This window comes from Dufourea novaeangliae, unplaced genomic scaffold, assembly GCF_001272555.1.
Source record: "Dufourea novaeangliae isolate 0120121106 unplaced genomic scaffold, ASM127255v1 scaffold372, whole genome shotgun sequence".
NCBI classification, from domain to species: domain Eukaryota; kingdom Metazoa; phylum Arthropoda; class Insecta; order Hymenoptera; family Halictidae; genus Dufourea; species Dufourea novaeangliae.
In genome coordinates, this window is record NW_015374259.1 from 183,246 (window position 1) to 211,018 (window position 27,773).

A 27,773-nucleotide genomic window follows, 5' to 3' on the forward strand; every position below is an offset into this window, starting at 1 on the left:
GACGTGACCAAAGTGCCCTGAATAATTCGTACACGTGGATGTCTTTCTTCGACGTATCTGCGGTGTCCTTCAATCGGGACCCAAGAATGTCGTCTCGTCGTGACGTGAAACCCGGGGCGGCTCATACCGTCGCGAGATTTAGGTCCCGTGAATTTCAGTAATTAAAACTACTTCGCCCACTAAATTTTGCGCGAGTACAATTAAAAAGTCACGGAGAAATGACGACGTAACTCACCATAATATACGGTACGTATTAGGGCTGGATATTTATACGACACGGACAGAAAAAAAAAACTCGCGTTAACTTATGTGCCTACATATAGAATCAGTTGTGGTATCATGGAATCATAATGAACCTTATTTGATTTTTTATGATTCAAGTTTTGTAGAATAGTATTCCATTGGGTTTTACAAATATGAACCTTCAAAGGTAAATTAATCCTAGTGGTGTCACGACTTTTGGTCTTAATACATAGAATAAATTTATTATACAGGGTGATTCAAAAGGTCACTGACAGACTTAAAGAGCGTATTGGAATTTACTTATTTACGTCACGCAATCGGTGATAAAAGAAAGAAGCAGTCAAATCGGGTAAACTATCCTATGTAACATACGGAGTCAGTACTGTTTTCAGTTATTCGAAGTACAATTCTGTGTGTTAATACGCTATATACGCTAAATATTTAATAAAAAAAAATTAAAGATATATGGAGAATTCGGTTTCCACCAAAAGAAACCATAAACAAGATGTATTGTTTTGTATATGGGTGTAACAACGAAAAGGTTCACCTTTCGATTTTTATGCAAATTAGTAAAATTATCTCAAATACTCCCTAACGAACATTTGCAAAGGTTTTTAAAATTAATATACATATATAAATATATTTACTGAGGAAAAAATCCCTAAAGATTGTTTAATTTTTCGGCCAACAAAGTAGAACAACCCGTTAAATAAAAAACCAGCGAAAATACACACAAATCGACATAGAGTCAGAGATTTACGCGAGAATATACCTTAAAAAAGTTTTTAATCCTACTCGAAAATTCAATACACCCCGAAAAACGAATATTGACGCCGCATTTCCGTCGCAATAACACTCCCGCGCGAGCTGAGAGTCAGTCCTTATGAAAAATGAAAATTCCAATCGGTGCGCGCGAATTGGTCCGTCGACAGTCTCGATCACCATTCATCGAAATAAACGGATAATATTTGTTCATCAGGGTAATAAATATTGTTATTAACGGCACGGAATGGGAACACCGGTATCCATAGTTTCGCTACCCTGCGAGAGAGTTTATAAAAATCTCGTCGGTCGGTAGAGGATTTTCTTTTCGCTGGGGCGAGACACGTTTCCGACTTTATCTGAATTTCAATGGAACCAGGCTAGAACTTTTAAACTCGTTTTCTGTATCACCCCACATTTAGGATATCGGTCTGCGGCCTACCTGTGTCCTTAATTCGAAATTGATAAGGTCGTTCGCGAGGATCTGACGGGATGGAGGAATCGGGAGAACGATCGCTTCGAGGTGAGCTTGCAGAGAAAATCTGCTTGCTCGAAGTATTCCTTTCGTAATGATAAAATCTTTCGACTAATTACTATTGGAAATATTAAACGCGTTGTGATATGTTAAATTTACTTTGTTGAAGAGCTCCTAATGTGTCTAGTAGAGGAGAGGTCTCCTAAATCGGATATTTAATAAATATACACGACATCTAATGGTAAAAATATGCAATAAATAAGCAATGACAAATGTAAACAAAACATTTCAAGATTACTTGCTATTGTGTACATGCTACAAACATTTAAAGACATCAGGTACGATTAATGTAACTTGTGACCAATTTATTTTAACTGATAATAATCTAACTACACAGTTCTATTCCGCACCTTTGCATTTTTCTAAATTGTATTCGCTTTATAAATAATATATAGTATTGGGCAACAGAAAATCCAATTTTATTCCGTCCACTGGGGTGGGGGGCAAGTGCCTAAACCTAATAGTTAACGAGATATTTACAAAATAATCAATATATTGAAGTCGTTATATTCAAGTTGAGGGGATTCAGTTCGGACACGTATAGCTTCTAGATAGTAAGTACGTGTTAAAAATTATTTTGTAACAATCTCTGAAATGCCTCCACCCATAAAAAACACGTACTTTATAAGATGTGCCCTTTGATGCCATTTATGTTGCACACCTCAACATTTTTATAAAGTATACCGTTCAGTTATTATTCGACGTAATCCAGTTAGCTGACACACTGTATTTGTATGAAGAATCCTAGTAATACATATAAGCGAGAAGACGGAAGCGGGGGCAACTCTGTTTTAGACGCAGTTAATAAACTTCTTCTAACAAAGATCTTAGTTTTCCCACTCGACTTTCCTACAATCCAATAAATATGGCTAAATATCGCATGCTATTTTGGGCTGTATACATAAAGACATGTATACATATATAAAGACAGTTTCTTCTCGTTTACGAGTAATATTACAAAGATTACATATAAAATTAATTTGATTGAAGTATGTTTGTCTAAAAGGTTATTAATCATCAAAAAAGTTTTGATTATTATTCTTATCAGTAAAAATAAACGGTCTGCGGTCGCTCCTGGGTTTAGCTGCCCAGGTGCAGGGGCACCTTCTGCACCCCCGTCAGAAACGGCCTCGATTCTAAAATATCTGAATACTCAAAGGACAAACTGAAGAAGTGAACGAAATTCGAAATTGATCGGTACTTGAGGTAGGTAAGCTGTAATATCGTTTCAATCGATTGCTTTCAATCGATTGGTTTTTAGTGATTTTCTGCTTTTATTTTCTTGTAGAATAGCATCCGACGCTAAATCGAGGACTTACTATTGTTTAATGGTAAACTGGCTGAAACTTGATCAATGGAACCCGATATTCTTTAAGCCAATAAAGGAAACTTTATCTTGTTTAGTCGAACCAGAGAATTAAATTGCAAGAGTACCTCGATTATTCGAAACTTTCCGTCTTTCGTTTGCACAGTGTACTGTTGTCGTGGACTCGTGTGTGTTTGCTTCCACCTGGATTAATATTAGAATATTTCTCAGTAATCTGTTTGGTTAAATTATTATATTTTCGTCACTACCTATTGAAGAACTTATTGTGGCACAGATAATTCAGGACAGTCGTTAATCGCGAGATCCCTGTAGTTATAATTTAAATTTCACAAAATTTAACATTTTAATTTACAATCAACATCACCCAAGTGGAACAATTATACAGAAATATTTGTCTACATAGACAAATTAAGTAAATTTTAAATAACATCCAAGTACTTCTAAATTAAATCTACGTTTAGTTAATGTTTAAATTAAATAAACTTTAAATACCATCCAAATGTCTCTTTATTGTGCTATATTTCCGAAACGGTCGATTGAAAAATGTTCAGAGAACGGCTGTATTCATACGTGAAGGGCGCGTTCGTCACTTACCTGGGCGCTAAGGGACAGTCGTAGTCCTCGAGTGGTCGGTCGGCGGCAGCTCCTCGACTCCTTCCCTCCTACTATCATGTTTTCCCACTGCACACACTTTAACACTCGTAACCCGGAAACCGCGGCCACTAGAAAGTTCATTCGTCGGAAGACCGAGCCCGACTGTTCTCGAGACGCTGCTGGCTCACTCTTGTTACGTCCCCCGATTCAATGTCAGCGACCAATGATTCTCGGAATTGAAAAACACCATTGACGCGGTCGAGACCCAGTGAAAAGTTCCAAGAAAACACGAGTCCACCTGTGCACTTGGTCCAAAATGGCAGCCTAGCTAAATATAATTCAAATATGACATGCTCAAAAATATTTTCTTTTACCATATTTTTACAATGGACAATGTGAGAAGTTGATGACACCTTTGTTTCTTTCTTCTGCACCGTCAAATTACAATCTATGACTAAATAACAATAATTTGTATGTTAACAGAATGGAGAACATATTTGAAATAAACATCCATTGATGCTTGTTCTCTGTTTTTGTTATTCTTGTAATTAAATCAAACCGTTTTTGTAGGTCAGGTGGCTTAAATCTTTTGAGTCTTCTACTCATTAAATTCTTGCCTAATAAGTTCGACGCTAACTCGTTTAGGTGAATCCTGCATCTTTTTCATAATTAGTGCTGTATCGCTGGATTACCTCCTTAATCATCGGTATTTTTAGGTCTCTATGAATGGCCACATTTGTGATGTACCAAGGAACATCAATCATTAATCCGAGTGCTTTGGACTGAAATCTTTGTATAATTTCCAGATTGGAATTACTGACAGTTATGACTGAATTCCATAGGTCCACACGGGCTTTAAGATATCTAATTTGTTATGCAGTGACAGTTGAGATTTTCTACCAAGAAGCCAATACATTGTATGTAGTTTAAGGTCCAGCTGATTCCTCTTGGTTTTTATAACACCACTGAAAATGTTAAAAAAGTTCGATACCAATGCGCAAGCAACAATTAAAAAAATTATATGATTTATAAAATTTGACACTTTTGCGAGTACACGTCTACATTGGTGAAATTTGTTTTGCGGGTTATTAATAATAGAAAAAAAAACAATTTCATTTTACACTACAGAGTATCAAACTTTGGAGGGGTATACAAAATAGTATCCTTGTGTAGTCACGGTAATTATCTGTTTTTCTGCTTCGTTAACTCATACATTAATATTATTTATAAAAATCACATTTTTCCTTTCGCCCCTTCAAGAAAACAATGTTATTTGTTGATATACCAAAAGAGGATATTAAAAAATTTGTTGTTGCAGCAAAAACCTAGTATCAACAGTGAAAGTCAAAAATGAGTATACACTTTGAAAGTATTGGATTCTTGCATATTTATTTTTCTTAATTTAGAATCGAATATTTCTCACAGATACTCTATTACATTGAGATCTGGTGCCTGTGTGGGAGAACTGATTGAATGTGTTTTCCAGCAAACAATTTTTAACCACCTTTGCTGTATATTTTGGGTCACGATCTCACTGAAAGACCCTTTGAATGGACTTGCAGCTGAATTTGGTTTGGAAAATATTTAAACATCCAAATTTGTGGGCAGTTCACAATGAATAAAAACCAAATGTCTTACATCAGAGGTTATCATGCTGTCCCAAACTATGATAGCACATTCACCAAGTTTCACGATATTTACCAAATTTTGTGGCTATAGGTCCGAATTTCTTTTTCTGGAATCGTTTCGCTGCCTATTTATCTCGAAAATGTCGAGAAATTCATATCCAACTGTATTACTGCCATGATTTTACAATAGTAGGATGCTACAGAAGTATTACACTCACCTTTGTAAGGTGTATACTTAGTTTTGACTCTCACTGTATATACCTTCTTGAAGTTTTCTCGTAAATTAAAATTTTTTGAAGAGGATTAATTAGACTTTCTTTAAATAGGAAATTTTGTTTAAATTGTTATTATTTTTTATTAAAACGAGTATTACTAGAGCTATTATACAACTTTTGTCTTGAGTATGTCCTCATTAGACGTTTATCGTGTTCCACGAATTAAATTCAGCTAGATTTTCATTCTGGCCCACTGGTGGTCGAGAAATGCGTGAAAAAAAAATTATTCGCGAACTGTGTTATAATTGTTGGAGAACAACCTTGTTTATGGTTCTCGAAGCAGAAGCTGACCCTTGTAATCTTCGCTTTTATGTTCGTTGACTGCTTCTCTTTCACTCTCTTGGGATCGTTATCTTACTGAAATACGAACTTACTCTCCACGGCATTTACTTTTTAAGTTCTTTTGGAGAATTATCTCTTGGAATATGAAAGCTCGAATTTTTATTTCTGCTTCAAAAAGGATTTTTATTTATGGACACTGGAGACTTTTTGTTTTTGAAGTACTGTGTCACATTTTACGATGTTTCTGATACATCGCTGATATAAAGAATTGTATTTCAAAAACAAGATTATTTCATATTTTATTTTGTTTGATATACGTATTTTACCCTTACTGGAAATACTGGAATATTTAAGTTATACCCTATATGTATAAGCGTTCAAGGTAATTTTAGATCCTCTGTTCAGGGAATTCTTAAATAAAAATCGCAGACAACAGTTTGAATGCACACCATAAGGAAGAAATATGTCTCTTAAATACATCTTGTTTGTAGATCTGAATCCTGAGGATTTTTAATTGAAAAAATTTACCTGAACCCCTCACACCTGTATGATTCATTACACAGGTTTAGTGTCGCTAAATTAATTTCTCTAGAAAGTACTTCGAGGTGTGTAGTGTTCTTCCGTATAACATTAGGAAATTAATGTAACGGTAGTCTTGTATGAATAACGCGAAATTTATGTGCATGAGTTAAATAAATTAACCGTGTGATGGATGGAACCGGTAACTGAGACTTAAATAAACGTCCAATGAAGCCAATTGAACTGCAAATATATGGACTACTGAATATACAGAAGTCAATTTTATATGCATTAGCTTTTCAGATTGACGAAAAATGTTATCATTTTAGTAAAGTTTCGATTTGAATTTATACTAAAGATCCTTCTCTCTTTCCTAATGTTCTTAACAATTATATGCATAGCATTAGATTACAAATTATTTACATCATAAATTAGATATGTGTCCTTCAATTTAATATTGAATAATACAAATATAATTTCTTCATTCGATATTTGAATTCATAATTCCATTTGCTGTTTGTGTTACAATGTAATTTCTAAGCAATTTTGATGCTCTTTACATTCCATATTTTTTTAAAAACCATATAGTAGAACAATTTGATTTCTGAAATATTCTCACAGTTCTTTTTAATGATTAAGATTAAAGAAATATGATTAAAAGCTGTCTGTAATTTTACCCCAATCTCATGAAACAGCCACGAAATTTTAATTTGCCACTAAAATTTTGTATGATAACGCGATGCACATTATAAATTCAAAGAGCTAATGTTTTTTCCTCTCGTGTATCACTTTTAACGAGAAATTCGCGATTTTATTGAAGCCAACGTTGGAAAATATTACAGTGAGAAAGCAGTGTAAATATTAAAATACAAAATGTAACGATTCAGGTAAGATCGCGATTGCAAATAATATTCCAACAGAAAATGTGAGTTTTTAATAGTTACTGAAAATAAGTTTAAAGTCCAAAGTATACGGAGTTACTTCAAATATATCCCAAGTTAGCAGAGAAGTTGGAAGAAAGTCCAACAGTAATTAACAATCGTGCCACAAAGTCTCATAGAATAGCTTCATAAATTTTAATTTCGTAAAAGCTCGTTGCGAAAACTCTGAACTCGGACTAAACGATAGCGCGACATTTCATAAGTGACATGAGTAAATTGCGTCCGTCATGTTTTAGACACACTTTCGAGGAATGTTATTTCTTTTCTAATTAACATATTTCTGTCGGTACACGTAAAATTACGTTTTTATCAATTCGGTAGTGGAATGCGGGATCCGTAAAAATACAAATTTTGTAGTCTTATAGTAAATTGGATAAAAACGTAATTCTGTTTGTCCCAATAACAATGTACTAAGGTATATTCGAAATTAAATGAATGGAAATTCGAAAATTTTGTATAGATCGGTAATAGTGATATAATTTTTTAAAGGGGCTGTTACATCATTCATGGTTTAAAAGTCATTAGCTTTTTTACCAATTTGTATAAATCATGTCTTATATAAATGAAATGTCTTAATAAAAGATCAAATGTATTCACTAGGATTCTAAAATTCTGATAATATTAATGTAGAGTTATAAATAAGTAGTCAGCAGAGTGTGGACGTTGAGGCACTTATAGTATATTCAGGTATACTTAATTATACATTGTCGTGTATGAGTAGGTACTAACACTGAAACTATTGTAAATGAAAGTGTTTTTATTTATGTCACGTTGGTAAAAGGGACAACGTGTTGAAAATATGCAAATTAATAAATTAACCAACTTCTTTACTTATATATTGTAATGAAAGTTACGAAGAATCTCAGAAAATACAGTGTCACAGTCTTTTAATAATTTGTATGAGCTTACGAACTAGTCTTTTCGACGATTTTGATTGTTCCAATGTTAAAACATAGTGTTTTTATGAAGAAAATGTTACGTGTCATCAAAATTGTACATTTTGAGCCACTTTCATTAGTTTGTATTAGCATAAGTATTGTAAACCGAGTTTTGATATCCACTAAGCAATATTTATTTCATACATTCAACAATTTCGTTGTGCCTTTTTACATTTACTTCATATTCGATAAGTGTTCTAACAATTATAAACGGGAGTGTACGTAATAAAATGGAGATTATAAGAACGCTTAAAAAAATGATTTATCGAACCATTGAACTTTATTATTTATTGAACACTAATTGAACCATTAATAAATAAAATAAACTTCTGTTCGTGTTCAATTTCGAAAAATATAACAGATCCATAAAAATCTAAATTTGCATAAACGTCCACAGTCCAGTTATTAGTTTGTAAATGAATGATGAAATCCGAAAAAATTTTCCGAACGACCTAACATTCAAACGAAATTGCGCACAGCCTGATAAAACAATTCGACCAGTTTCGAGTCACTAAGATTCTTCTCCGTGCCCTGAATCATTCCTTTATAGCTGATAATATTGGGGCAGTTTTCAAGGGGAAAACGACGCCCCGCGTATAATCTCGAGCAAGTGAAACGGTTTCCGAGCGAATACGTTCCACGGCCGCGGCTTTCGGAGGCCGTTCCAATTTTTCCAAAGATATTTATACGCGTAGCTGGCGTTACCAGTGGCGCCGGTAATAACGAAGTCGATTCTCTTTACAATTCTGGTTTCATAACACGTACAGGTGAAGTTAACGTGCCGTGCAAGAGGCGTGCCACCGCCCCGCGTGTCGTGGCGCCGTGAAGACGGGAAGAAGATTGTAATTCGGAAACCATCTGCAGGAAGCGCTTTGAGCCAGAAGTCTCATGGTAAGATTTAATATAGATGACGCTCCCACTATTCGGCCGATATAACGCGGAATATACAATTATGTTTTCCCCGGGCCCTGAAGTCTGGTTTGGATTCACTCGGTATTTTAATTTCCTTATTTCAACCCCTCAACCCTGTTTCCGTCCCGGCCACCGGTAGACTCGCTCGAAACTGCCTGCGGGGGAACGTAACTTTCCAGAAATTGTTAAGTAACACTTCGTAAACGTGCGAAGAATCGATAGTACCCCGTGTTTTTATGGGTCACGTTCCGAGTAGCTTCGTGAAAAATTTTGCTCTTACCTGCCCGTTTCAATTTATACGATCCTTTACTGAGAATTTTGCCGGGCATCCGGAGCCTTCTTAGCGAGAAAATGATTAATTCAGTCTGTATCTAGTTTAATTGTTTATTTATCGTATATTTCGTGTTGTTTCGACGAATGTTTCGAGAGTTTCAGGGTAAATTTCTGTTGAATCATTTTTTACACAAGTGATAAAATAATGTTCGAGGAATTGTGCAATTGTGCCTGTATGAAAAGAAAATATGTTGTAGCATTTGAGATGGGCTGTATTCTTCTTCTACGCATGGTTATGAACAATTTTGGGAGAAATTACATCATACATTTATTTAATAAATATATTGCTTTCACTTCCAGTTGTTCGATAATTTTATACAAACGTTTCATGTTCTATACACAGTCCTGGAAATATTTATTGCATCACTCACAAATTTACGTATTATCCACAATTTTTATAATAATATGATTCATAAAATAATTCGTATCCAACTTATTTTGGTGAAGATAATGAGTTAAACGTTTTTACAATAAATAGTTGTTTTAATTAATTTGTCTAGTACTAATAATAAGAGAGACATAAGTGATAACGTGTTTAATATTTAATTGATGCAATAAACATTTTCAGTACTGTAATTATTTTTACTCTGAACATTCTTTGTCTTTGGCATTCTTACAACATACAGTTCATACAACACTGTAAACATTAAAGCCCAATTTCCTATCCTGGTACCTGCATAAATTGTCGTTTTTTTTCAATTTAAACTCTATTTTTTATAATTATATAAGTAAAGTTTAATTTTTTTTGTGTATTTTTATTAGTAATTATTAATTAAAAGTTATCCAGTATAAAAGCCTTGATATTAGGGTTTTATCCTTACAGAAACACGAAAAACCATTTTTTTTCATACTTTTCGGAAAATATTTGTTACTGTATTATTTTGAATTAGGGATACCATTAATGTTACATTAAGTAATCATAGCTTGTCTCGTATAATTGTTGTTTTCCTTAGTGGATTACACTTCGATATATTTTCTAAGTTAGCTCGTTGAACAATTTGTTCCTTTATTGAATATTCCGTTTATTTCGGGATACCCATACATCGAGAAATTATGGATACTGACAATTTAAGCCGTTTATGATTTTTTCTTTCAAAATTTTTGGCTTTTTGCCTAGTACCATCCTACAATGGATAAAATAATGATATAGTATGACGTTCCCATAAAACTCGTGTTTCAGATTGCAATTTATGCTGGTAAATGAAGCGTCCGAATATTTTTGTCTAGCTAACTAAATAGATAAAATATATTTTATATTTTGTAATATGTAGGTATCTCGTGTAACTTTTATGACATGTAGCGTCGGACTAACAGTAAGCACTTCACTCGGCAGAACTTTTATAACGTCATCATAACAACAAACAAAGCAGAAAAATATCCGAGTCCGAATTCATTTGTCCAGTGAAGTATGTGAAATTTTCTGGAATTCCTACCATCCGTTACTGCACAACACCGAAACAAATGCGCAAACCAACAACCTTGCGAAAAATAAAGGTTTTACCCGCGATCGACGTCACATTAATCAAAGCACTTTTTCAAAAACTAACCATATTAATAGAATTCCATCTTTCCTAATACAAATTTTTCTTATCTTTAGTCACCGATAGGGTGTACTAAATACGTTTCCAAGCTTTAAATTGCGATTGTTTTGGACTCTGCGCAGTTAAAGGGACGCGATATTCTTATTTGTTTACTGCTCAGTCCTGGATTACTCGTCAGCTCAATTTAATTATGGAAAATTTTGTGGATCAGGCAGCGATTGGCCATTCTACATCAGAGATCTTAGCCCGTCTGATTTTTGGTTGTTTGATTCTTTGAAAGATCGCATCTTTCACCCTAAGATGAACACTTTGGGGTAACTAAAATCAGCCATTTGGATAAAAATTTCATGAATTAAACTGGAAGAAGTCTTAATTTATGTTTTAGACTCATTTGAGGCAAGAACTGGTCATGAGACTACCAATAACGGTGGTGATTTTTTAAATCTTTCATCATAAAATCCGGTTTTATGAAATGAATATAACAAATCTTTCGAATATACATAGCCTCTTTCATTCGAAAGTTACTAAAACTTAAAGTTTGGGATAGCGTTTAAGTACATCCTGTACATATACATACCGAGGGGGTAACACTCAATTTGTTACTAAATACTGCTGTTTTCGAAAAACCAAGATAGTAGATTACTTTTATTTATTCTTAGGAACATAGGGACAAAGTTTCATTCATTTTGAACAAAGATAAAATTTGGGGTTTTGGCCAGCTTTCCTGTTCTACACACTTTTAAAAAGCCGCACCACAGCTAAGAGGTTAAAAATGAAAGATACAAATGGATAAGGGAGAACAAGTTGCCTGGGTACTTAGAAACTGCAGGACAGAAAGACAGCCAAAAAATGGGAACGAAAGTTAGATGCGGGAATCTGGATGGACAAAGGAAATACTGGCTAGAAGAGAACGAAAGAGAGAAATAGATAGGAAAAAATAAAAGGAGATAACGTTGACAAAAATACTATATGGTCTAAGTTCCGAAGAGGACGTAGAATTTATAAAGGAAATAGAAAGACTGAGGAAAGAAACAAAGTATGTGGGGAAGCGGGGGACAAAGTTTGCAGACAGGAAAACCATAAGGAGAAGTAAAAAAGAAGGGAAGTGCAATAAAGATAAATTAGTGAATGAGTGAGTTACAGAATACTGTAAACCAAGCTCATTTCTTGGCCTACTGGCTGAAATTAATAAACGCATCTAGCGAAATATTAAACCCTAAAATTTGTATCTGGGTGTGGAATTCAAATGCAATAGATGTACCCGAAACTTTTGGCCGGTAGTGTATATTCCGAACATCTGTCGTCTAATACTTCGACCCACCCAGTATCGACGTGAATTCTTTCAGCCTTGTACTACAGTAGAGGTTCCGCAGCAAAGAAAATTCCACAAATTATAAACGTCGGTGTCTCCCCAGTCTCAAACCGTTCAATCGTCGAAAAAAGAGTCTGCTGAGGCTAACGTGATCTCTCGGTCTTCTGCTCCGAAAATCACCCGTTTCCGCTGCTAGAGGGGAAAAAAAAAGGAAACAGATACTCGCCCCGGCGCGCCCCATTCTTTAGCAATATCAGGAGCCATTCATGCGGCACCGTTGCTCGGTTCGAATGCCCCGCAATAACCGCGTACGCTCTGTCACTGTTGGGCACCGTACGAGTATGTGCGTATAAAACGAGATTGTTAGACGCGGCGTCGCGTCGGTGAAAACGATCGGCGGACGGTGGCTGTAAAATCGCGGAATATTTGATGGGCAGAAACGAACGAACGAACGAACGGATGGGAGGCAGGGAGTTAGGGTGGAGAAACCCTTTCCTCCGTCGGTGTTTCGGAACTAAACGACGTATTTAGTATTCGCTTCAGCATGGTGTTACTAATAGCGGGCAAATTTCGGTCCACTGTCGGACCGGAGGCTGGGCGACGATGCATGCGCGAGTCCAACCCTTGCAACACGTGCTAAGTGGAGCCGCTGTAGTTGCCGGCGTAAGGGATAGCTTATTGTTGGCCTACAATGGCGATAATTATTGGGTATCACGATGGGAAAAGTTGAGGAGGAGGGGGTGGGGTGGGTCCTGTCTACGAGGATTGAAATTAAATCGGTACAAGGCGCTGGACGAAATTTCGTATATACAGTGGGTGTAAAAAGTATTCGTACACCCTTTAAAACGGAACGACTCTTTTAAAATCGGTCCAAATGACTTGAGTTTTTTTGTGATGTTAGAGACATTAATCTACTAAACGATGTGAAAAAAAAAGATTTGCAAAAGTTGCAATTGGTCCGAATCGCGAAGAAAATATTAAAGGTTGTGTTTTATAACTTTTTGATCTGAGGCTATAATGAAAATTTAATAAATACGTATCCAATATGAATTTAAAGTATGTTATGGTTAACTAAGAAAAACAAGAGAAAAGTATAACATTATAAAAGTTGTGGGACTTTTAATAAAAGGTAATGATTTTGATAACAAAATTTCGACTTATTCATGCAACCAAAGCTGTTTAAACTACCTTTTTTATTAATGTTTTTAGTTCATTTAGAATGGTTGATAATTATTTAACAAAAAATCCGGGAAGAAATCGATTGGTAGAATACTTTTCTCTGTATTTTTTCCGCCAATTAGAAAAAAATCGTAAACAGTTTCGAGAAAAGTTTAAGAAATCATACAATCTAAAAACGCGAATTTTTTCAAAAACGGAAGGTATCAGATAGCATCTCGTTTAAAGAATGCTATTAATTCTCACGGTGTATGTGTATATCAAGTGAATATAAAAATTTTTGCAATAATAAGCGTTCCCTTTTCGACCTATATGAACGGCAATTTCATATGGTACAATCTAATGTTTTAAAATCTGCTGTGTAATTTGATTATCTCAATTCATGAGGAGTGCTGTCATAGAGGATTGGTCAACAATGAGATCGTATTTTTTCAGAATAAAGGTTCAATGCTATTTTATTTGCGAAACGAGAAAATACAAAGTAACTGACTAAAGAGGAATTGGAGGAGACTATAGGATACAGGGGAGCAGTAATAAAATTTTGAAAGCGTTCTTCGATCTTTTTCTGACTATTTATAGTATGTCTATGATTATAGGTTTTGTGGGAAATTTGAATTAGAATATAGTACAGTTAGCTTTTCATTTAATTTTGCACACATAATTCGAATATTTAAAGGATATTTTCTCTTAACAATTTTAACAAATACTCTGCGGCATTATTATTGTAAAAACGATGAAACTAATACGATTTGTTCACAAATTTGAAATATTATAATATAATTATCATAGCATCAATTAGTCAAATCAAAGTAATTTACATATTATATCGGTAATGATTTTCAAAACATATCTTCTAATCACTCGATGAATTAAAGTAATACAAATGGATAACTTTTACCTGACTATAATAAATGGGTAAAACAATTTTACCTTCAATTTTCAGATGACTCATCTTTCAATCTATCACTCAGTCTTCAAACACAAAATGTATTTCACCAGTACTCCTGTAATTACCAGTGTTGCTTTCGAATCTGCGACGTAACGCAACCCCGACGAGAATTCAAGCGTAACTCGATGATTTATGATTTACAAACTCATTAATTAGCGATTTCCGTTGGAACGGTTAGCAAATAGTGCAGCAAAAGTTCATTTTCAACCAGCAATTTTCTATGGAATTTGTACGCCAGTCGTTCGAGGAGACTGCCTATTTCGTTAAACGAAGAGAAGCATTTTCCGTAGATATAATTGGATTTAATTAGTAAAAACTCTTTCTTTTGCAAGGCAATGTCGAATTTAACGAATGTTCTTTAGGACTGTATCCATATCCTTAACATCGAAATAATTGTGGTTGCACCATAATAAAGTCAAAATATTAATAAAGTTTACCTCAAACCTTCTTACCTTTCTGTTTACTAAATATTTAGCTAAAATAAGTAATATAGTGAAAATATATTTAAAGAGGTAGTTATTTAGTTAGTAAAAGTAGGTATGTACGAAACAAAGTAAAAATAAATCTAAAAGGAATAAATAAAGGTAGTGAAAGATAAAAGACCTACCACAATTATGTATGGAGTGCTGTATCTCATAGATCAGAATGCTGACGAATACTATTTATTCCAGAAGCAATTCTATACATTTTTCAATTCCAGCAAGGGAAACAGTAACCTCACCATGTTCAGATACCCATTTATTTCCCACCAACCTAATGTTACATTTTCGTTTTTCTAAATTACTTTTTAACACTTCGTCTACCGGAGGATATTTAGTGGGCATTTGGGGCCAATGATTAACAGCGAAGAATCCAGTTATGAAATTATTATAACTGTTTCAATTTCAGTAATAAATTTCAATTGTGGACCACTAAAATGGTTCGAGTAATATAATGCAGCAATTTCTCTTTTCATTTCTTTCTAAAGGAATATTAATTCCTTTTTTGTTATTAGACATCAGTTAAAACATTGTTAAGTATGTGAATTCTACTTGGACAAAAATCTCAGTTTATGGGTTAAGCATCACAAAAAGCAGAAACAAATAAATTTTGGAATGAATTTTCATAAACAGATAAGAAGATATTCCAGTAAAATTTTACATAATCGTAAATTACGAGTAGGAATTCGCAGGAAAATCATTTTAGGATTGTTAACGAAATCGGATGCTCTTCCATTAGATTGCAGAAAGTAGGCTACCGCGTTATTTCGCGCTCCAACGTAATTAAATCAAAATTACGAGTTCTAAGAGCAGCTGTTGCGATTTGAGACTGCAGGAAAATCAATGGTTTTCAGAGTTTACAGAAAGATACAATACAAGGAAAGTATGACGATAGTTTCGGTGTGTTGCATGTAGTATTTCGGGTTGGAGTACGAGCAGGTGCTAGAAAAATTGTATTAAAACGTTGGCTTTATCTACGCCAGTTTTTCTTGTCAGCCCTCCGTCTGTATACTTTCAAGTACAATGGTCTTAAGCCAGGAAAGTAATTAAAAAGTAACAGAATGTAATGTTTTTTAGATCTCTAAACCTTGCCTTTAGACGAAAATGAGTTGTAGATTCAAGAATAATGATTCACTTGGTAATTAAGTTGAAAAATAAAATCTGGTTGAAAAATTTATCTGTGATTTGAAAAGCTCATTAAGTCTGCTTATTTTCGTGGATTTTATAATTTTCTGATACGATTTTTTCACGATTTTTGAAATTATATAGAGAGTAGGTGTATAGAATAGTAATATTATTAAATGGAAATTTTACTTTTTCAGAAACGTGTCAAAAAGTTATAGAAATAGAAGGAATTATTGCGAGTAATAGGTAGATGCTGTAGTAATGTTTTGATATTAATAAAAAAGTTTGATGGAGAAAGGGCCATTAACTTTATACACAGCTAATCCTTTCTTATTTTATTTAATCGATAATGTTCTATTGTTTTGATGTACTACCCCTGGTAAAAAGTATTCCATCAAGCGAGCTAATTGTAAATGTCATTGTTTTATTAATAGTGCAAGGAATGTAATGACATAGTCATCTGTAATGGGATACGATGTTAATTTGAAACTACATATCTTTACTCATTTTCAAATTGTAGAAGAAGAAAATTAAGCAGTAATTGATGGAAGTGTTCAATTATTTCGAGATTTCGTTCTTCATTTATTTATTCTATATTTACCCAGAATACGAGTGCATTTATTATTTACATTTTCTTAGAATGCCGTCCATTCTTTCAGTAATATATTTACAACAGTAATATTCATTGTTAGTTACCATGGATAAAATTTCTTATATTTAATTTTGTTCATTAACCTTCCCTTTTTTCCCTTTTATAATAATATCACATACTTTCTGGCTGCCAAAACTTTCTTACTTATTTAATACTCTACGACTGTAATCCGAAATTTGGTCTATTAAATACGTGCTGTCAGAGAATTAACTGTCTTGCAACTTGCATACGGTGAACGTGATTCTTATAACAAGAGAAATATTTATAACAGAGAAATTTCATCAACGTAACGAGCCAAGGACTGATCCGTTGATTTTGGTTCATAAGTTTACCGTTACCTGTCGATGGTCCCCATAACCTGGAATAATTGGACAGCTGAAAAACACGTGCAGGAAAATCAAGGATTTTCAGCTAATTATGATTTTTCCCTGTAACTGATTTCCACGAATTTCAGGTTTAAATTGGAACCTTAGTATACCGTTTTCCCTTCCATAATTGCTAACTGATTTGCACACCCACACAAACACCGAACACCAATCATATAGGAACACATCCACAGATTAGAACCAAACAAACAACAAGGGATTGTGTAAACAACTACGAACGAGACCACTTCGACAGTCAAGAGAGATGACTTTTATCACAAGTCTCAGATACAATCAATACATCAGAGTACTGTTCATTCTTGATTTGTATTTCTAATTACAGTAAAGGCTCCATGAGAGTTGAATAGGAAGTTCCTCGTGAGAGTTTTTACTTCATCCCCACCACTGGGACAAGGAGGCCGTACAACCTGTCATTCGCATAATATATTGCCACCCTACCCCCACCCCCGCTTTTATTGGGCAAAAAATAAAATTATGAGGTGTTTCAACGACACACACGGTGCACCGTGAAAGTTTTGAAGCGGTCCCGAGTTTCGGACTCTCATGGGGTCTTTACTGTATATTGTTAATATTATTAATAATTCCCGTGACTATCATCGCAAAAACACTTTATTATTAAATAATTATCACTGTGCTTAGTGACCACAGTGGCCGACTACCAAGGCGAGGAACTGAACCTGTCGAAGGTCTCGAGAAACGAGATGGGTGTGTACCTCTGTATAGCGAGCAACGGCGTACCTCCAGCAGTCAGCAAGCGTATTTTTATCAACGTTCATTGTGAGTAATAGTGATTGCTCGCAGCTTGATTATTTACCGATCTACTTCGTCCGTGAACGAAGAGAAAACCCACGCGCGCATTCGACTGCAATCCGTATCTGTTATTCTGTTTCACAGTCTCGCCTGTAATTCATGTACCCAATCAACTGGTCGGGGCACCTCTGAGCACGGACGTGGTCCTGGAATGTTTCGTCGAAGCCTCGCCGAAGTCGATTAATTATTGGGTCAAGGATAACGGTGAGATCTCTGTCGGATGGTTGAACGAATAGAATGGAAGAGTTGATCAGGTTTGATGAAAATACTTCGGTCTTTGCATATGAAACGTCGGTATTTTTTTATTCACACCCTATATGTACCTCAGTCATTTTCAAAGAATTTTATCAGGTAAAGTGTGATCACTTACGTTTCACAATGAAATACATGTACCGTAAGTTGGGGTAACTTCGATACAGTCAGGGGTAACTATATCCCAATGTCAGAGAATGATCATTTCCGGTTTTGCAGCCCTTTTACAGGTATTTTTATGTGAAATGCTTTTTTACGTAAAATTTAACTTAATTTAACAATTTGCAGAGCTGAAAAATCGATAATGATAATTTCCCGACTTGGGACAAAGTTACCCTGACTGAGTCGAAGTTACCTCAACTTACGGTACGAGTATGTACTAGAACTACCAACGATAAACGTAGGTATATGTATTTCTATCGGATCGACGAACATGACAACTTTTTGAAAATATTCAAGTTTCAAGTATCAGAGTGTTAGGGGATTCTTAATTTTTTGAGAGCTGTGGACGCATACAGGCTTCCAATAAATGACATCGAAATGGAAAATGAACGTATAAATACTTTCAACGAAACGCCTTCAAGTTTAAATATATCTAATTGTAAGTAGAAACTATATGAATTAGATAAGGTTTATATGATTCTACATACGTAAATATCGAAGTAGGAACCGTGTGTTGTCATGAATCAGTCGTCATCACAGATCATTTTTTCTTGTTCAGTTGTCGGGAAGGTTCTTTAACGCCAGGAAAAAGGTTATAATATTTTCCATGTAAATGAAAATATTTATTTTTTGTATTAACATTTCATTAAAATAAAGGTAACTGTTCCATTCTATTTCTGTCGTTATTAGTGATAACATTTCTTTCACTCAGTAGATAAATATTCTATATTATAGATTTTTAATCTGTTAGATCAAATAGTTTGGGATCGAACAGGATAAATATTTCTATCACTGTTTTAGACGCCCAATGTAGGAAGTTTTTTATAACACTAGGTGTCTTATATTCTCTTTTTATTTCTATTGTATTTCATTTGAAACTTTCGTTTAACGTCAAATCGACGAGACTTAAAAGAAAACAAATGTGCATTAAATCCTATTAAAACGTGTACTCAATCAAATTTGGATCGTCTTTATAAGTAGACTGCGGATTTTATGCATTTATAGCCTATAGGGTACTCCCAAATACAATAAAAGACAAAACTTTCATCAGAGGTAACGAATTTTCTATTTTATTCTTCACCCAATAAGATATTTAAGAGAAGAAAGAATTTCCAACATTTGCTCGTGTCTTTATAAATTACTTTATGAAATGTCATGTTGCATAAAAATCCGCAGTCTATTTATAAGGTATAATGAACTGCTAATAATTTCATTGCTTGCTATCATATTCATTTTAACAAGTATTTGTACACCGATATTCTAAATTGTGAAACTGATCAACTGAGAAGTTAATCTAGCTATTCGAAATTAATCGGTATCTTCAAAACTTGATAAAGTAGCTACTTAAAATCTGAATCTTCCTCCGACAAAGAAGCTACTCAATTATTTAAAACAATGGAAGGACCACTTACAGAGAAGTTTGAGATTCAATATTATTAATTTTCATAATACATTGACATTTCAAGTTAAAAACGCAATGCTAGAACGATCGCAGTTAATAAAAAACATAATCTAATAAAAATCCAGATCGCACATCCCGTAGGACAAAATACAGACTGCTGAGTTCGAAAAACAAGTTTTCTCGATTCAAAATTACGTTAATGGACGCGTTCTCTGACATAATTAAAGCAAACTCTCACCGCTCATATTTCACAGCCGTTTCCAAGGTTGCGCCCGCGCGAAGAAACACAGCTTTTCTTTAACAGGTTTAATATTTCCATGCGGAAGTTGGCAAAAAAGTTGCAGACAAACGCGAGAGTGAATTACTCTCGGCCGTTCGCAAATATATTCCTGGAGCAGTTTGTAGCCTGTACGAGTAGACATGCTTTCGCTTTAGCGCAACTTCTCCCGGAGTACTTCGTCCCAATGCATTCGTATGTAATTTTCACCTCGCACAGAAAATCCCTCGTCCCTTTTTCTTCGCTGTGTATGCACGTGCACACACGTACACACATGCACACACAAATAGACGACGCAAGAGACCGTTTCAGAGTGTAATAAGGGGACCCGGGCCGCGTTTAAGAACTGAATTTTCGCACACTTTTATACATCTTTCCATATTCTCCGGCTCGTTTTCAATATTCTCAACGATCTCGTGTACGCGCGTGTATTAAATTTTATTTCAGACTCTTTATGCATTAGAAACGATGTGCTTCAATTTTTTCGCGGAACGGAAATTATTTGGGAATTCGTTGAAGGCTACGTGGGAGAGATGTCGGTGTAAGGGTGTGTACATACGTTTTTCTACGTACTCGAGGAAAATGTTTTGTAATTTACGTACCGATAAAACATTTTGGTGAATGGCGTCTCTTATAACGGTTTTGTTCCGGATACTTGGGTTTTATACGTCAGATACATTGGTTTTGATGAGAAATATAAGTAGGAAATTCTTGAAGCGATACTTGGGGAATTCGAGATAGATTATGAACGATCTATGTCTGCTATTCGGATTTATTATCTGAATAGAGGATTTTGAATAACTATTAGGTGTACCAATAAGTAATCCACTACATCTTGTCAAATTCAATACTTATTTTCGAGGAAATTAGAAGCTAATGCTGTTTCAGAAAATATTTAATCCCGCTTTACAATGTTTCGCGTTATTTTAAAAGAAAAGAAGGGATGTTTCTAATTTAAATTATATTATCTGCTTTTGAAATACTGGATTACTTACTGGTTCACCTAATAATAAAAGATGAGAGAGCACTTCGCTGGTTCTAATTGATTATATGTGGAAATTTCAATTAAAATCTGTGTCTGATACTGTTGAAAAGAAACGACTGATTTTGCTAAAAATATGAATATAAAATTACTAGTTCGTTCTCATTTCGAAAGACAAACCTACCGTCAGAGAGGGGCAAATTCATTATCGAGATAAAGAGTTTCGAATAACGAGTAAAAGATTAAAAAAAATACTTCACCGGTTTTCATTGATTAAGCATGGAAAATACAATTTTTATAATGAAATCATATTTCGTTTTCAACGAGTAGAGACTTGGTAAACAATTATTTAATCTCATTAATTGATTAAAGGTTAGGGTGACGATTTTAGATACTGTTGCTCTTCCTATGTTTCATTGGAGTAAAATCGTGCTCAACTCTGCTACTAACTTATTTCTTCGTGTAAAAAGTAAATCGGACTCCTGCGAAATATTGTTTCGTCTATAGTTTCGTTTTCAGAAGAAAGAAATTCGAGCGTTAGTACGAGATATGTACAATAGAATACAACACTACCATGCTGTCATTCTGTTATTAATTATTTCTACTCCTGCAAATGCTTATAAACATTTAATGTAATACGATAGTGTTTGACCTTTAAAATAATTTAATATGAATTTATAAGTACACAGTATTAAAAGTAACGTCAAGAAATTTATTATTAACCTCTGTGATTAATATAAATACAAATAGTAGGTAGTAGGGAGACATATTTCATACCATTGTATTGAAACTCATAGGTACACCAAGAGTATTTAACTTCTCAACTACAACTCCATACGAAAAGATTTTATTGTAATGTTTTGATTTTATTTCGATAACTGTGCAATCTGTATACGCAACTACAAAATGTCATGTAACTAGTGGTACAACCGCGTAGTGGGTCATTCCACGTGAAAAAATCAGTCGAAAATATAGAAAAATTTATCTATTTCAGATTTCGTTTTCGAGAAAATCGATTTCGAAAATTAATCTGAGATGCGTCTATTCGTCATGATAGTGAGTAGATATGAAATGCAATGAACAGACGCGCCCACCAAGTTCTATTCAATTGCACGCGTATTCAGCAGATTTCACCGAAATCGATTTTCTTGAAAACGAAATCTGAAATGAAACAATTTTATTCTACAATTTCAACTTATTTTTTCACGTAGGGACACTCCCCACCTGGTTGTACCAGCAATTACATGACACATTTTATATATAGAAAAGACTAATCATAGAAAATCTTTTGAATACTAATTAAACAGGATTATCATCAAATTTTTTCTATGTTCGTACAACTTATATACATATCAGAAATTCTTATTCGAATCAATGACTGTTATGGTTCATGTATGCAGAGATACAAAAAGATATTGCTGTTGTAGTGTTGCTCATGCAACGCGACTGACCATAAATTGATAATTTCTCCTTCGCCCTTCTGGGAAACTACAGTCGAATGATCGTAATGGTCTGCCTTTGAATACATAAGTCTGACAATAAATTTACATATAGTCACATTTAATGTGTTATGAATCAGTTGTTTATTATAGAAAATTGTAAATTGTAAGAGCAAATCAAGAGAACTACAGTAAATCCTGGATGAGTGTTCAAAGGCTCCTCGGCGCTGACAAAAAGAGGTCTCCAGGTGTAACGCTGACTTTTTAATGAAGTTTACATACAACGATGGAGCTTGGAATTCTGAAGCCAATGATATTTGCTTCAGCCGTATATGACCACTAGTTTATAAAATATTTAATGTTCAGAGCTGAGAAGCCTTCTCACACTCATCCAGAATTTACTGTACTTCCGCCACTTAATACAAAATACAAACCAAGACTAAATTGGATTTCATTTAACACAAATTCCGTAAGAAGAAAATACTGCAGCTAGTAGCTTTTTCTGAACCAAGTAAAACTTTACCATTAACTATAATATTGAATTGTAATTTGAAATGCAATCGTAGTCGCTAATAACTGCTGTTAGAGGTTGACGCGACTATAAAGAATAATTTAAAATTTGAACAATATATCGCTTATTCATCGAGAGTAAGAATTAAAGTAAATAAAATAAATTTTTCTCTTCCCATAGCCATGATAATATCGAGTGTACAGCATGACGTGCAAATCATCGTCAAATCGCAGTTTGAGGTCAGGATGGTTTTGACTATTCGCAACCTGCATAAATCTGACGTGGGCACCTACAAATGCGTGGCTAAGAATTCTCTTGGTGACGTCGACAGCAGTATTCGTTTATACGGTGAGTGTATGATATTCGAATATTTCTAAAGCGATCACATATCTGTACTCTAGTGTAATATGTTTTATTTACACGTCGCGGCACTCACTTTTGCTCTGCTTAACATTTTTTCCAATTTGTTATTCATTTTGCATAGTTTGCATGTATCTACATGTTATTATTATTATTATTTCTGACATCTACTTCTCTTATTTTTGAATATTCATGGAAGAAAATTCTTCTAGTCCGTAAGAATATATTTTAAGCATCACGATGAACTGAAAAGTAAAATGAAAATGCTTGTCAAATATTCTTGAAAATTTACTGTTGCTGCCACATTTCAATTATAAGGTAATCAATACTTGGAATTATATTATAAGATCTGTAATACGAAATACAATACCTTCGTTGGAATGTACGTATTTAACACTAAATCTAACACGACCGTCAAATAACCGGTAATTTCGGCCTTTTTGAAGGGTTTGGTAGGTTTACTGTTAATATCCGACATTTTATTTTATGTCACAATATTCTATTTTATTTTAAGTAATATAATTAAATGGGAATCAATTTTCCTATTTCAAGTTCCTCTAATTATACCGATGTATTTTTTAATTTCATTGCGTGGTATTTGTCATATTTAGTCTCATCTGTTTGCCTTTAAAATTGTCGGATTTTATGATTTTTAGTACTGAAGAAATGTTCTAAATTTTGACAAATACATTGCAGAAAGTTTTTGTTTTCCATAAATACAATCTCCTGCCCTTACCCTTCCTGTCAATACAAAACAGTACATACATATAATTATAACTGACACTGATCAACCCATGTACATAAAAACTTCCACTCCAGTTTCTATGTTATTATAAAATACAAATACATTTATAACCACCAGTGACTTCTCTCACAAAGAAAATATCCGAAACAACAAAAACTTAAAAATCCCTAATTCACCCCAATTTCTTCACCATCGATTGTCCCTTCCCACAATTATCGACCACACCAAAAATTGTACCCAGTACACTGTAATCAATTAACAATTGCTACAACACCCCTTGCCTTTTCTCACAACTGAGCCGACCAAAAACTTCCCGAACAGTTTAATCGATCAACGAGAACCGCCGACTTTCGACAGATTGCATAATCAACTGCCGTCTAACAGACCAGCGATACACATTCATACCCTTCGAATGTGACCAAACAAAGGGCCAGTCACGGTCCTTAAGTGGCTCGCTAGACGTCTCCCACCCTTAACAAGCATCGAGTCAGCGGCTAAGGGCGGCGGGATTGTAGCCAGGTCTCCGGTTAGCGAAAGAGTGAACAACAATTCACGATATTCGAAAGGCTTCGCGATAACGAGGCCGAGACCTGGTGTGCGGTAAACGGGTGGGCGGGGGAGAACTAAGCGAGAGTCAGGCACAGCTCGGTTGATAGCTGTTGCGCTTAGCCCCGGAAATCCGTCTCCGAGGCCGGTGTGTTATTTCACGGCTGATACGTAACGAGGCGGGTGGTTAACGAGTCTTTGCGGAAGCCCCGCGTAGAAATTGTTGCCCCGGTTGGTCCTGGGCTGCGACTTCTCTGGGAAGACCGATCGTCCTATGATAGAAACAAGAATCCCTTTTCCTTGAACGGCAAACATGGGCCGCGTTTACAAGCATCTTCACTTTGCCGGTGGATACCTCCGAGGATTCCCAGCCCGACATCAGAGCAGTCGGTCCCCTCCCCCTTTCCTCGTCTTCTTTCGGTCAATCCTCATCTTTTCGCATACGATCCCGGGGATCTTTCAATCAGGTCAGAGCACTCTGGGGAGACACAGCCGGGAAGGCACTCTCCGGTTGAAGGATACAGCCAACGGGCTCGCTCCTATGTCCTTCGTAAATCGTCACGAGCGTCGCAGACAAGCCGAGACCCGGCGCTTACGTCTTGGGAATCAATGCCGTTTCGAGACACCGAGATTTACTTATTTCCCGTGCAGCTTTCTACCCTGTACCGTGGTTCGTATATTCTCGTTTAGAGTGAAACGCGTTGACGATGATTTGGCGGACGGGGCGCCGTATGACTGATGGGATTTGACTTTCATGTCTGGGTGGAAACTTGTAACGAGATCGAGCTTGTTGATGTGTAATCGTACCGTGAATTTATCTATGGAGTGTTGATAAAAATGTTGAATACTCTTGCAGAGAGAACGCTGCCTGCTAAATTAAGGGGCAGGCTCGAGATGATCCTCTGGGATTTTGAAGGATAATAGCATAGGTTGATCATTATTACAATCCGAAAGCATAGATGCTAAGTATCATCAGTTTTCCAAATAATCGATATTAAAATTTTACAAGGCCCTTATATACCTTAGGCGTGGACGTTGTACCGTAGAAGTCGATGGCAAAGTGGCCTGCGCAATGGCTTGTGTCATCAGCTCCAATAGTACAATGTTTGCGCTTAATGTATACATATACGAGCCCCGTAAAAATTTAACATCTATTATTTTGAAAACTGATGATAGCACCTACGCTTTTGGACTTAGATAAGGAACAATCTGTGCTACTATCCTACAAATGCGCATCGAAATCCCAGAGGATCATCTCGAGCTTTCTTCTTGTAAAACGAAAATCAAGAATGATAAATTGCGTTCGTGGCTTCGATTTTGAGTTATAAATTATTGAATTTACGGGCGAAATGCACAATTTCCTAAATGTATAAAGATAAATGTTTAATAGCTTTTATCAAATATATAACATATACGTAATAATAGAATGTAATTTTCCTTTAGTGTTATTTATTTGTTAATTTATATTGTACACATTTATAGATTTAGTTCATAATTTTTATTATTTTATTTAGTTATAATTCTGTTTCTTTTATTTCTTGCATTAAATTAAATTTGTTACGTTTTTATTTGAATTTTTACAACATAAAAGAAGAGTATCATGTTTTACTATTAAAAGTCAGCTCTGAATAATTTATTGAATGTTACATGTGTCCAAACACTGGGACAACTAAATTTAATCACTAGGACATGCCGTAAATTCTTTCCAATCACTCGGCCAAATGAACGCTTTTAGATAATCATAAATAATACTTTTTTTCACATGAACGCTTTCTTATAACCACTTGTCTGGAAGAAGAAGTTCTGCTCTATCGATTGAATGTACTTTTTTGCCAATCTAATATATTATTTTAATAGGTGAAAACTCTTCGTAACTGCAATCTTTGCCATAAACGTCCAATCACTGAGACATTTACCTTATGGCTACCTATTTAGAAGAAACGATGTACATGTCAAACTCGTTCTTAATCACTAGACTACAGACCTTTCTGCAAATTCAGTATTTTGTAAATAAGTTTACGGAACTGAAAGTATATCAAGAATTTATGTGTTTAATTAAAAGTTCTTCTCGGGTTGCAAGTAAAGTTTTACTAATCTTTACGAAAGTGTTTACTATACCATTCTTTCTATACTCACATTTACGATAAATGTATATAATTTGCAGTCTACTAAAGTTCACAATAAAAAGAAAAGAAATTCATCATAACATACTAACAAGGAGAGTGCTCCAACTTCGGATCGCCGATTTTAATGAAACTTTTAGGACACGTAGTAGGCTTCATCCTCTTCATGAATTACCCCCATATACGGTCAGATACTCAAAAGTTTTTGAGTTATTTACTTTTAAAGTTTTTCTCGTGACTTAGGGGAAGTTATGTTGCGTGATTATTCAATGATGTTGTAGCGTCGGGGCAACGTCCATGGTTTCTACCATGACGACTAGAGTTTAAATATGTCCCTTCTAAACATTTGTGGATGTACATGTGACGTATTTGAACTGTAGAAATTAAATTTGACACTATGGACGTTGCCCGGACGCTAGAACACCTACGAATAATCAGGCAAAATAACATGTACTTAAGTCACGGGGAAAACTTCAAAGGCAAATGACTGAAAAACTTTTGTATATCTGCCCCATATGGGGGTGATTTATAACAAGGAAGAAGTCTACTAGACGTATGGGGTTCCCTCCATGTAAAAATTAATAAAAAAAACATAAAATTCACAATCTATTAATTATTTAGCATATGAAAAAATTGAAAAAAAAAAACATAAAATTCACAATCTATTAATTATTTAACATATGAAAAAATTCAAGCAATAGTTATTAAAATACAATTTTTGTTGGTCTTCTTTTTCCAGAGATCTCGGGGCCAGCGAAAACGCAGACGGCGGCTCGACCGTCTTTTTACGACGAGGAGGACGAACCCGTATACGGCTCGGCGGAGATGGACAAAATGGAGAACAGACCACTCTCTGTGGACAACACAATCAATGGTCACCTGGGATATCCGTCGGTGGGGACACCGGTGCCGACGATGAGGATCGGGAAAAAGAGGCCGACGATCAGCATGGGCTCGAACGCGGATCATCGGCCGGCTTCCAGTCTGCTGATCATCGTTCTGATGCTGATCGCCGTCTGTCAACGATGCCAATGAATGAATGGACCGAGAGGTTTGAGAAATCTGTTAAATTTCGATCGATACAAGGCTGGGCCGGCAGATGGTGCGCTTTGTTTCTCGGTTAATTCGGCGCCGACGAAGTATCGTCTTCCCTGAGTGGCTTATTCTTAAATCCTAGCTTTAATAACACGAACACGGTGAACGGGACGCGAACGTTCCGGCGGAACGATGAACGTGGGCCACGAGGACGGGTGCG

General features: G+C 35.2%; 1 protein-coding gene across 1 annotated transcript in view; it reads left to right on the plus strand.

Annotated features, from left to right (window-relative positions):
- LOC107192630 (hemicentin-1-like) overlaps window positions 1-27,553 on the plus strand; it is a 70,673-nt gene extending 43,120 nt beyond the window's left edge. The window contains exons 6-11 of the mRNA XM_015581934.1: window positions 8,812-8,935; window positions 17,431-17,439; window positions 17,558-17,686; window positions 17,804-17,923; window positions 22,925-23,092; window positions 27,258-27,553. Of these exons, the coding sequence (XP_015437420.1) occupies window positions 8,812-8,935; window positions 17,431-17,439; window positions 17,558-17,686; window positions 17,804-17,923; window positions 22,925-23,092; window positions 27,258-27,553 (846 nt within the window). The remainder of the gene's footprint in view (window positions 1-8,811; window positions 8,936-17,430; window positions 17,440-17,557; window positions 17,687-17,803; window positions 17,924-22,924; window positions 23,093-27,257) is intronic.
- Window positions 27,554-27,773: the final 220 nt, after the last annotated feature.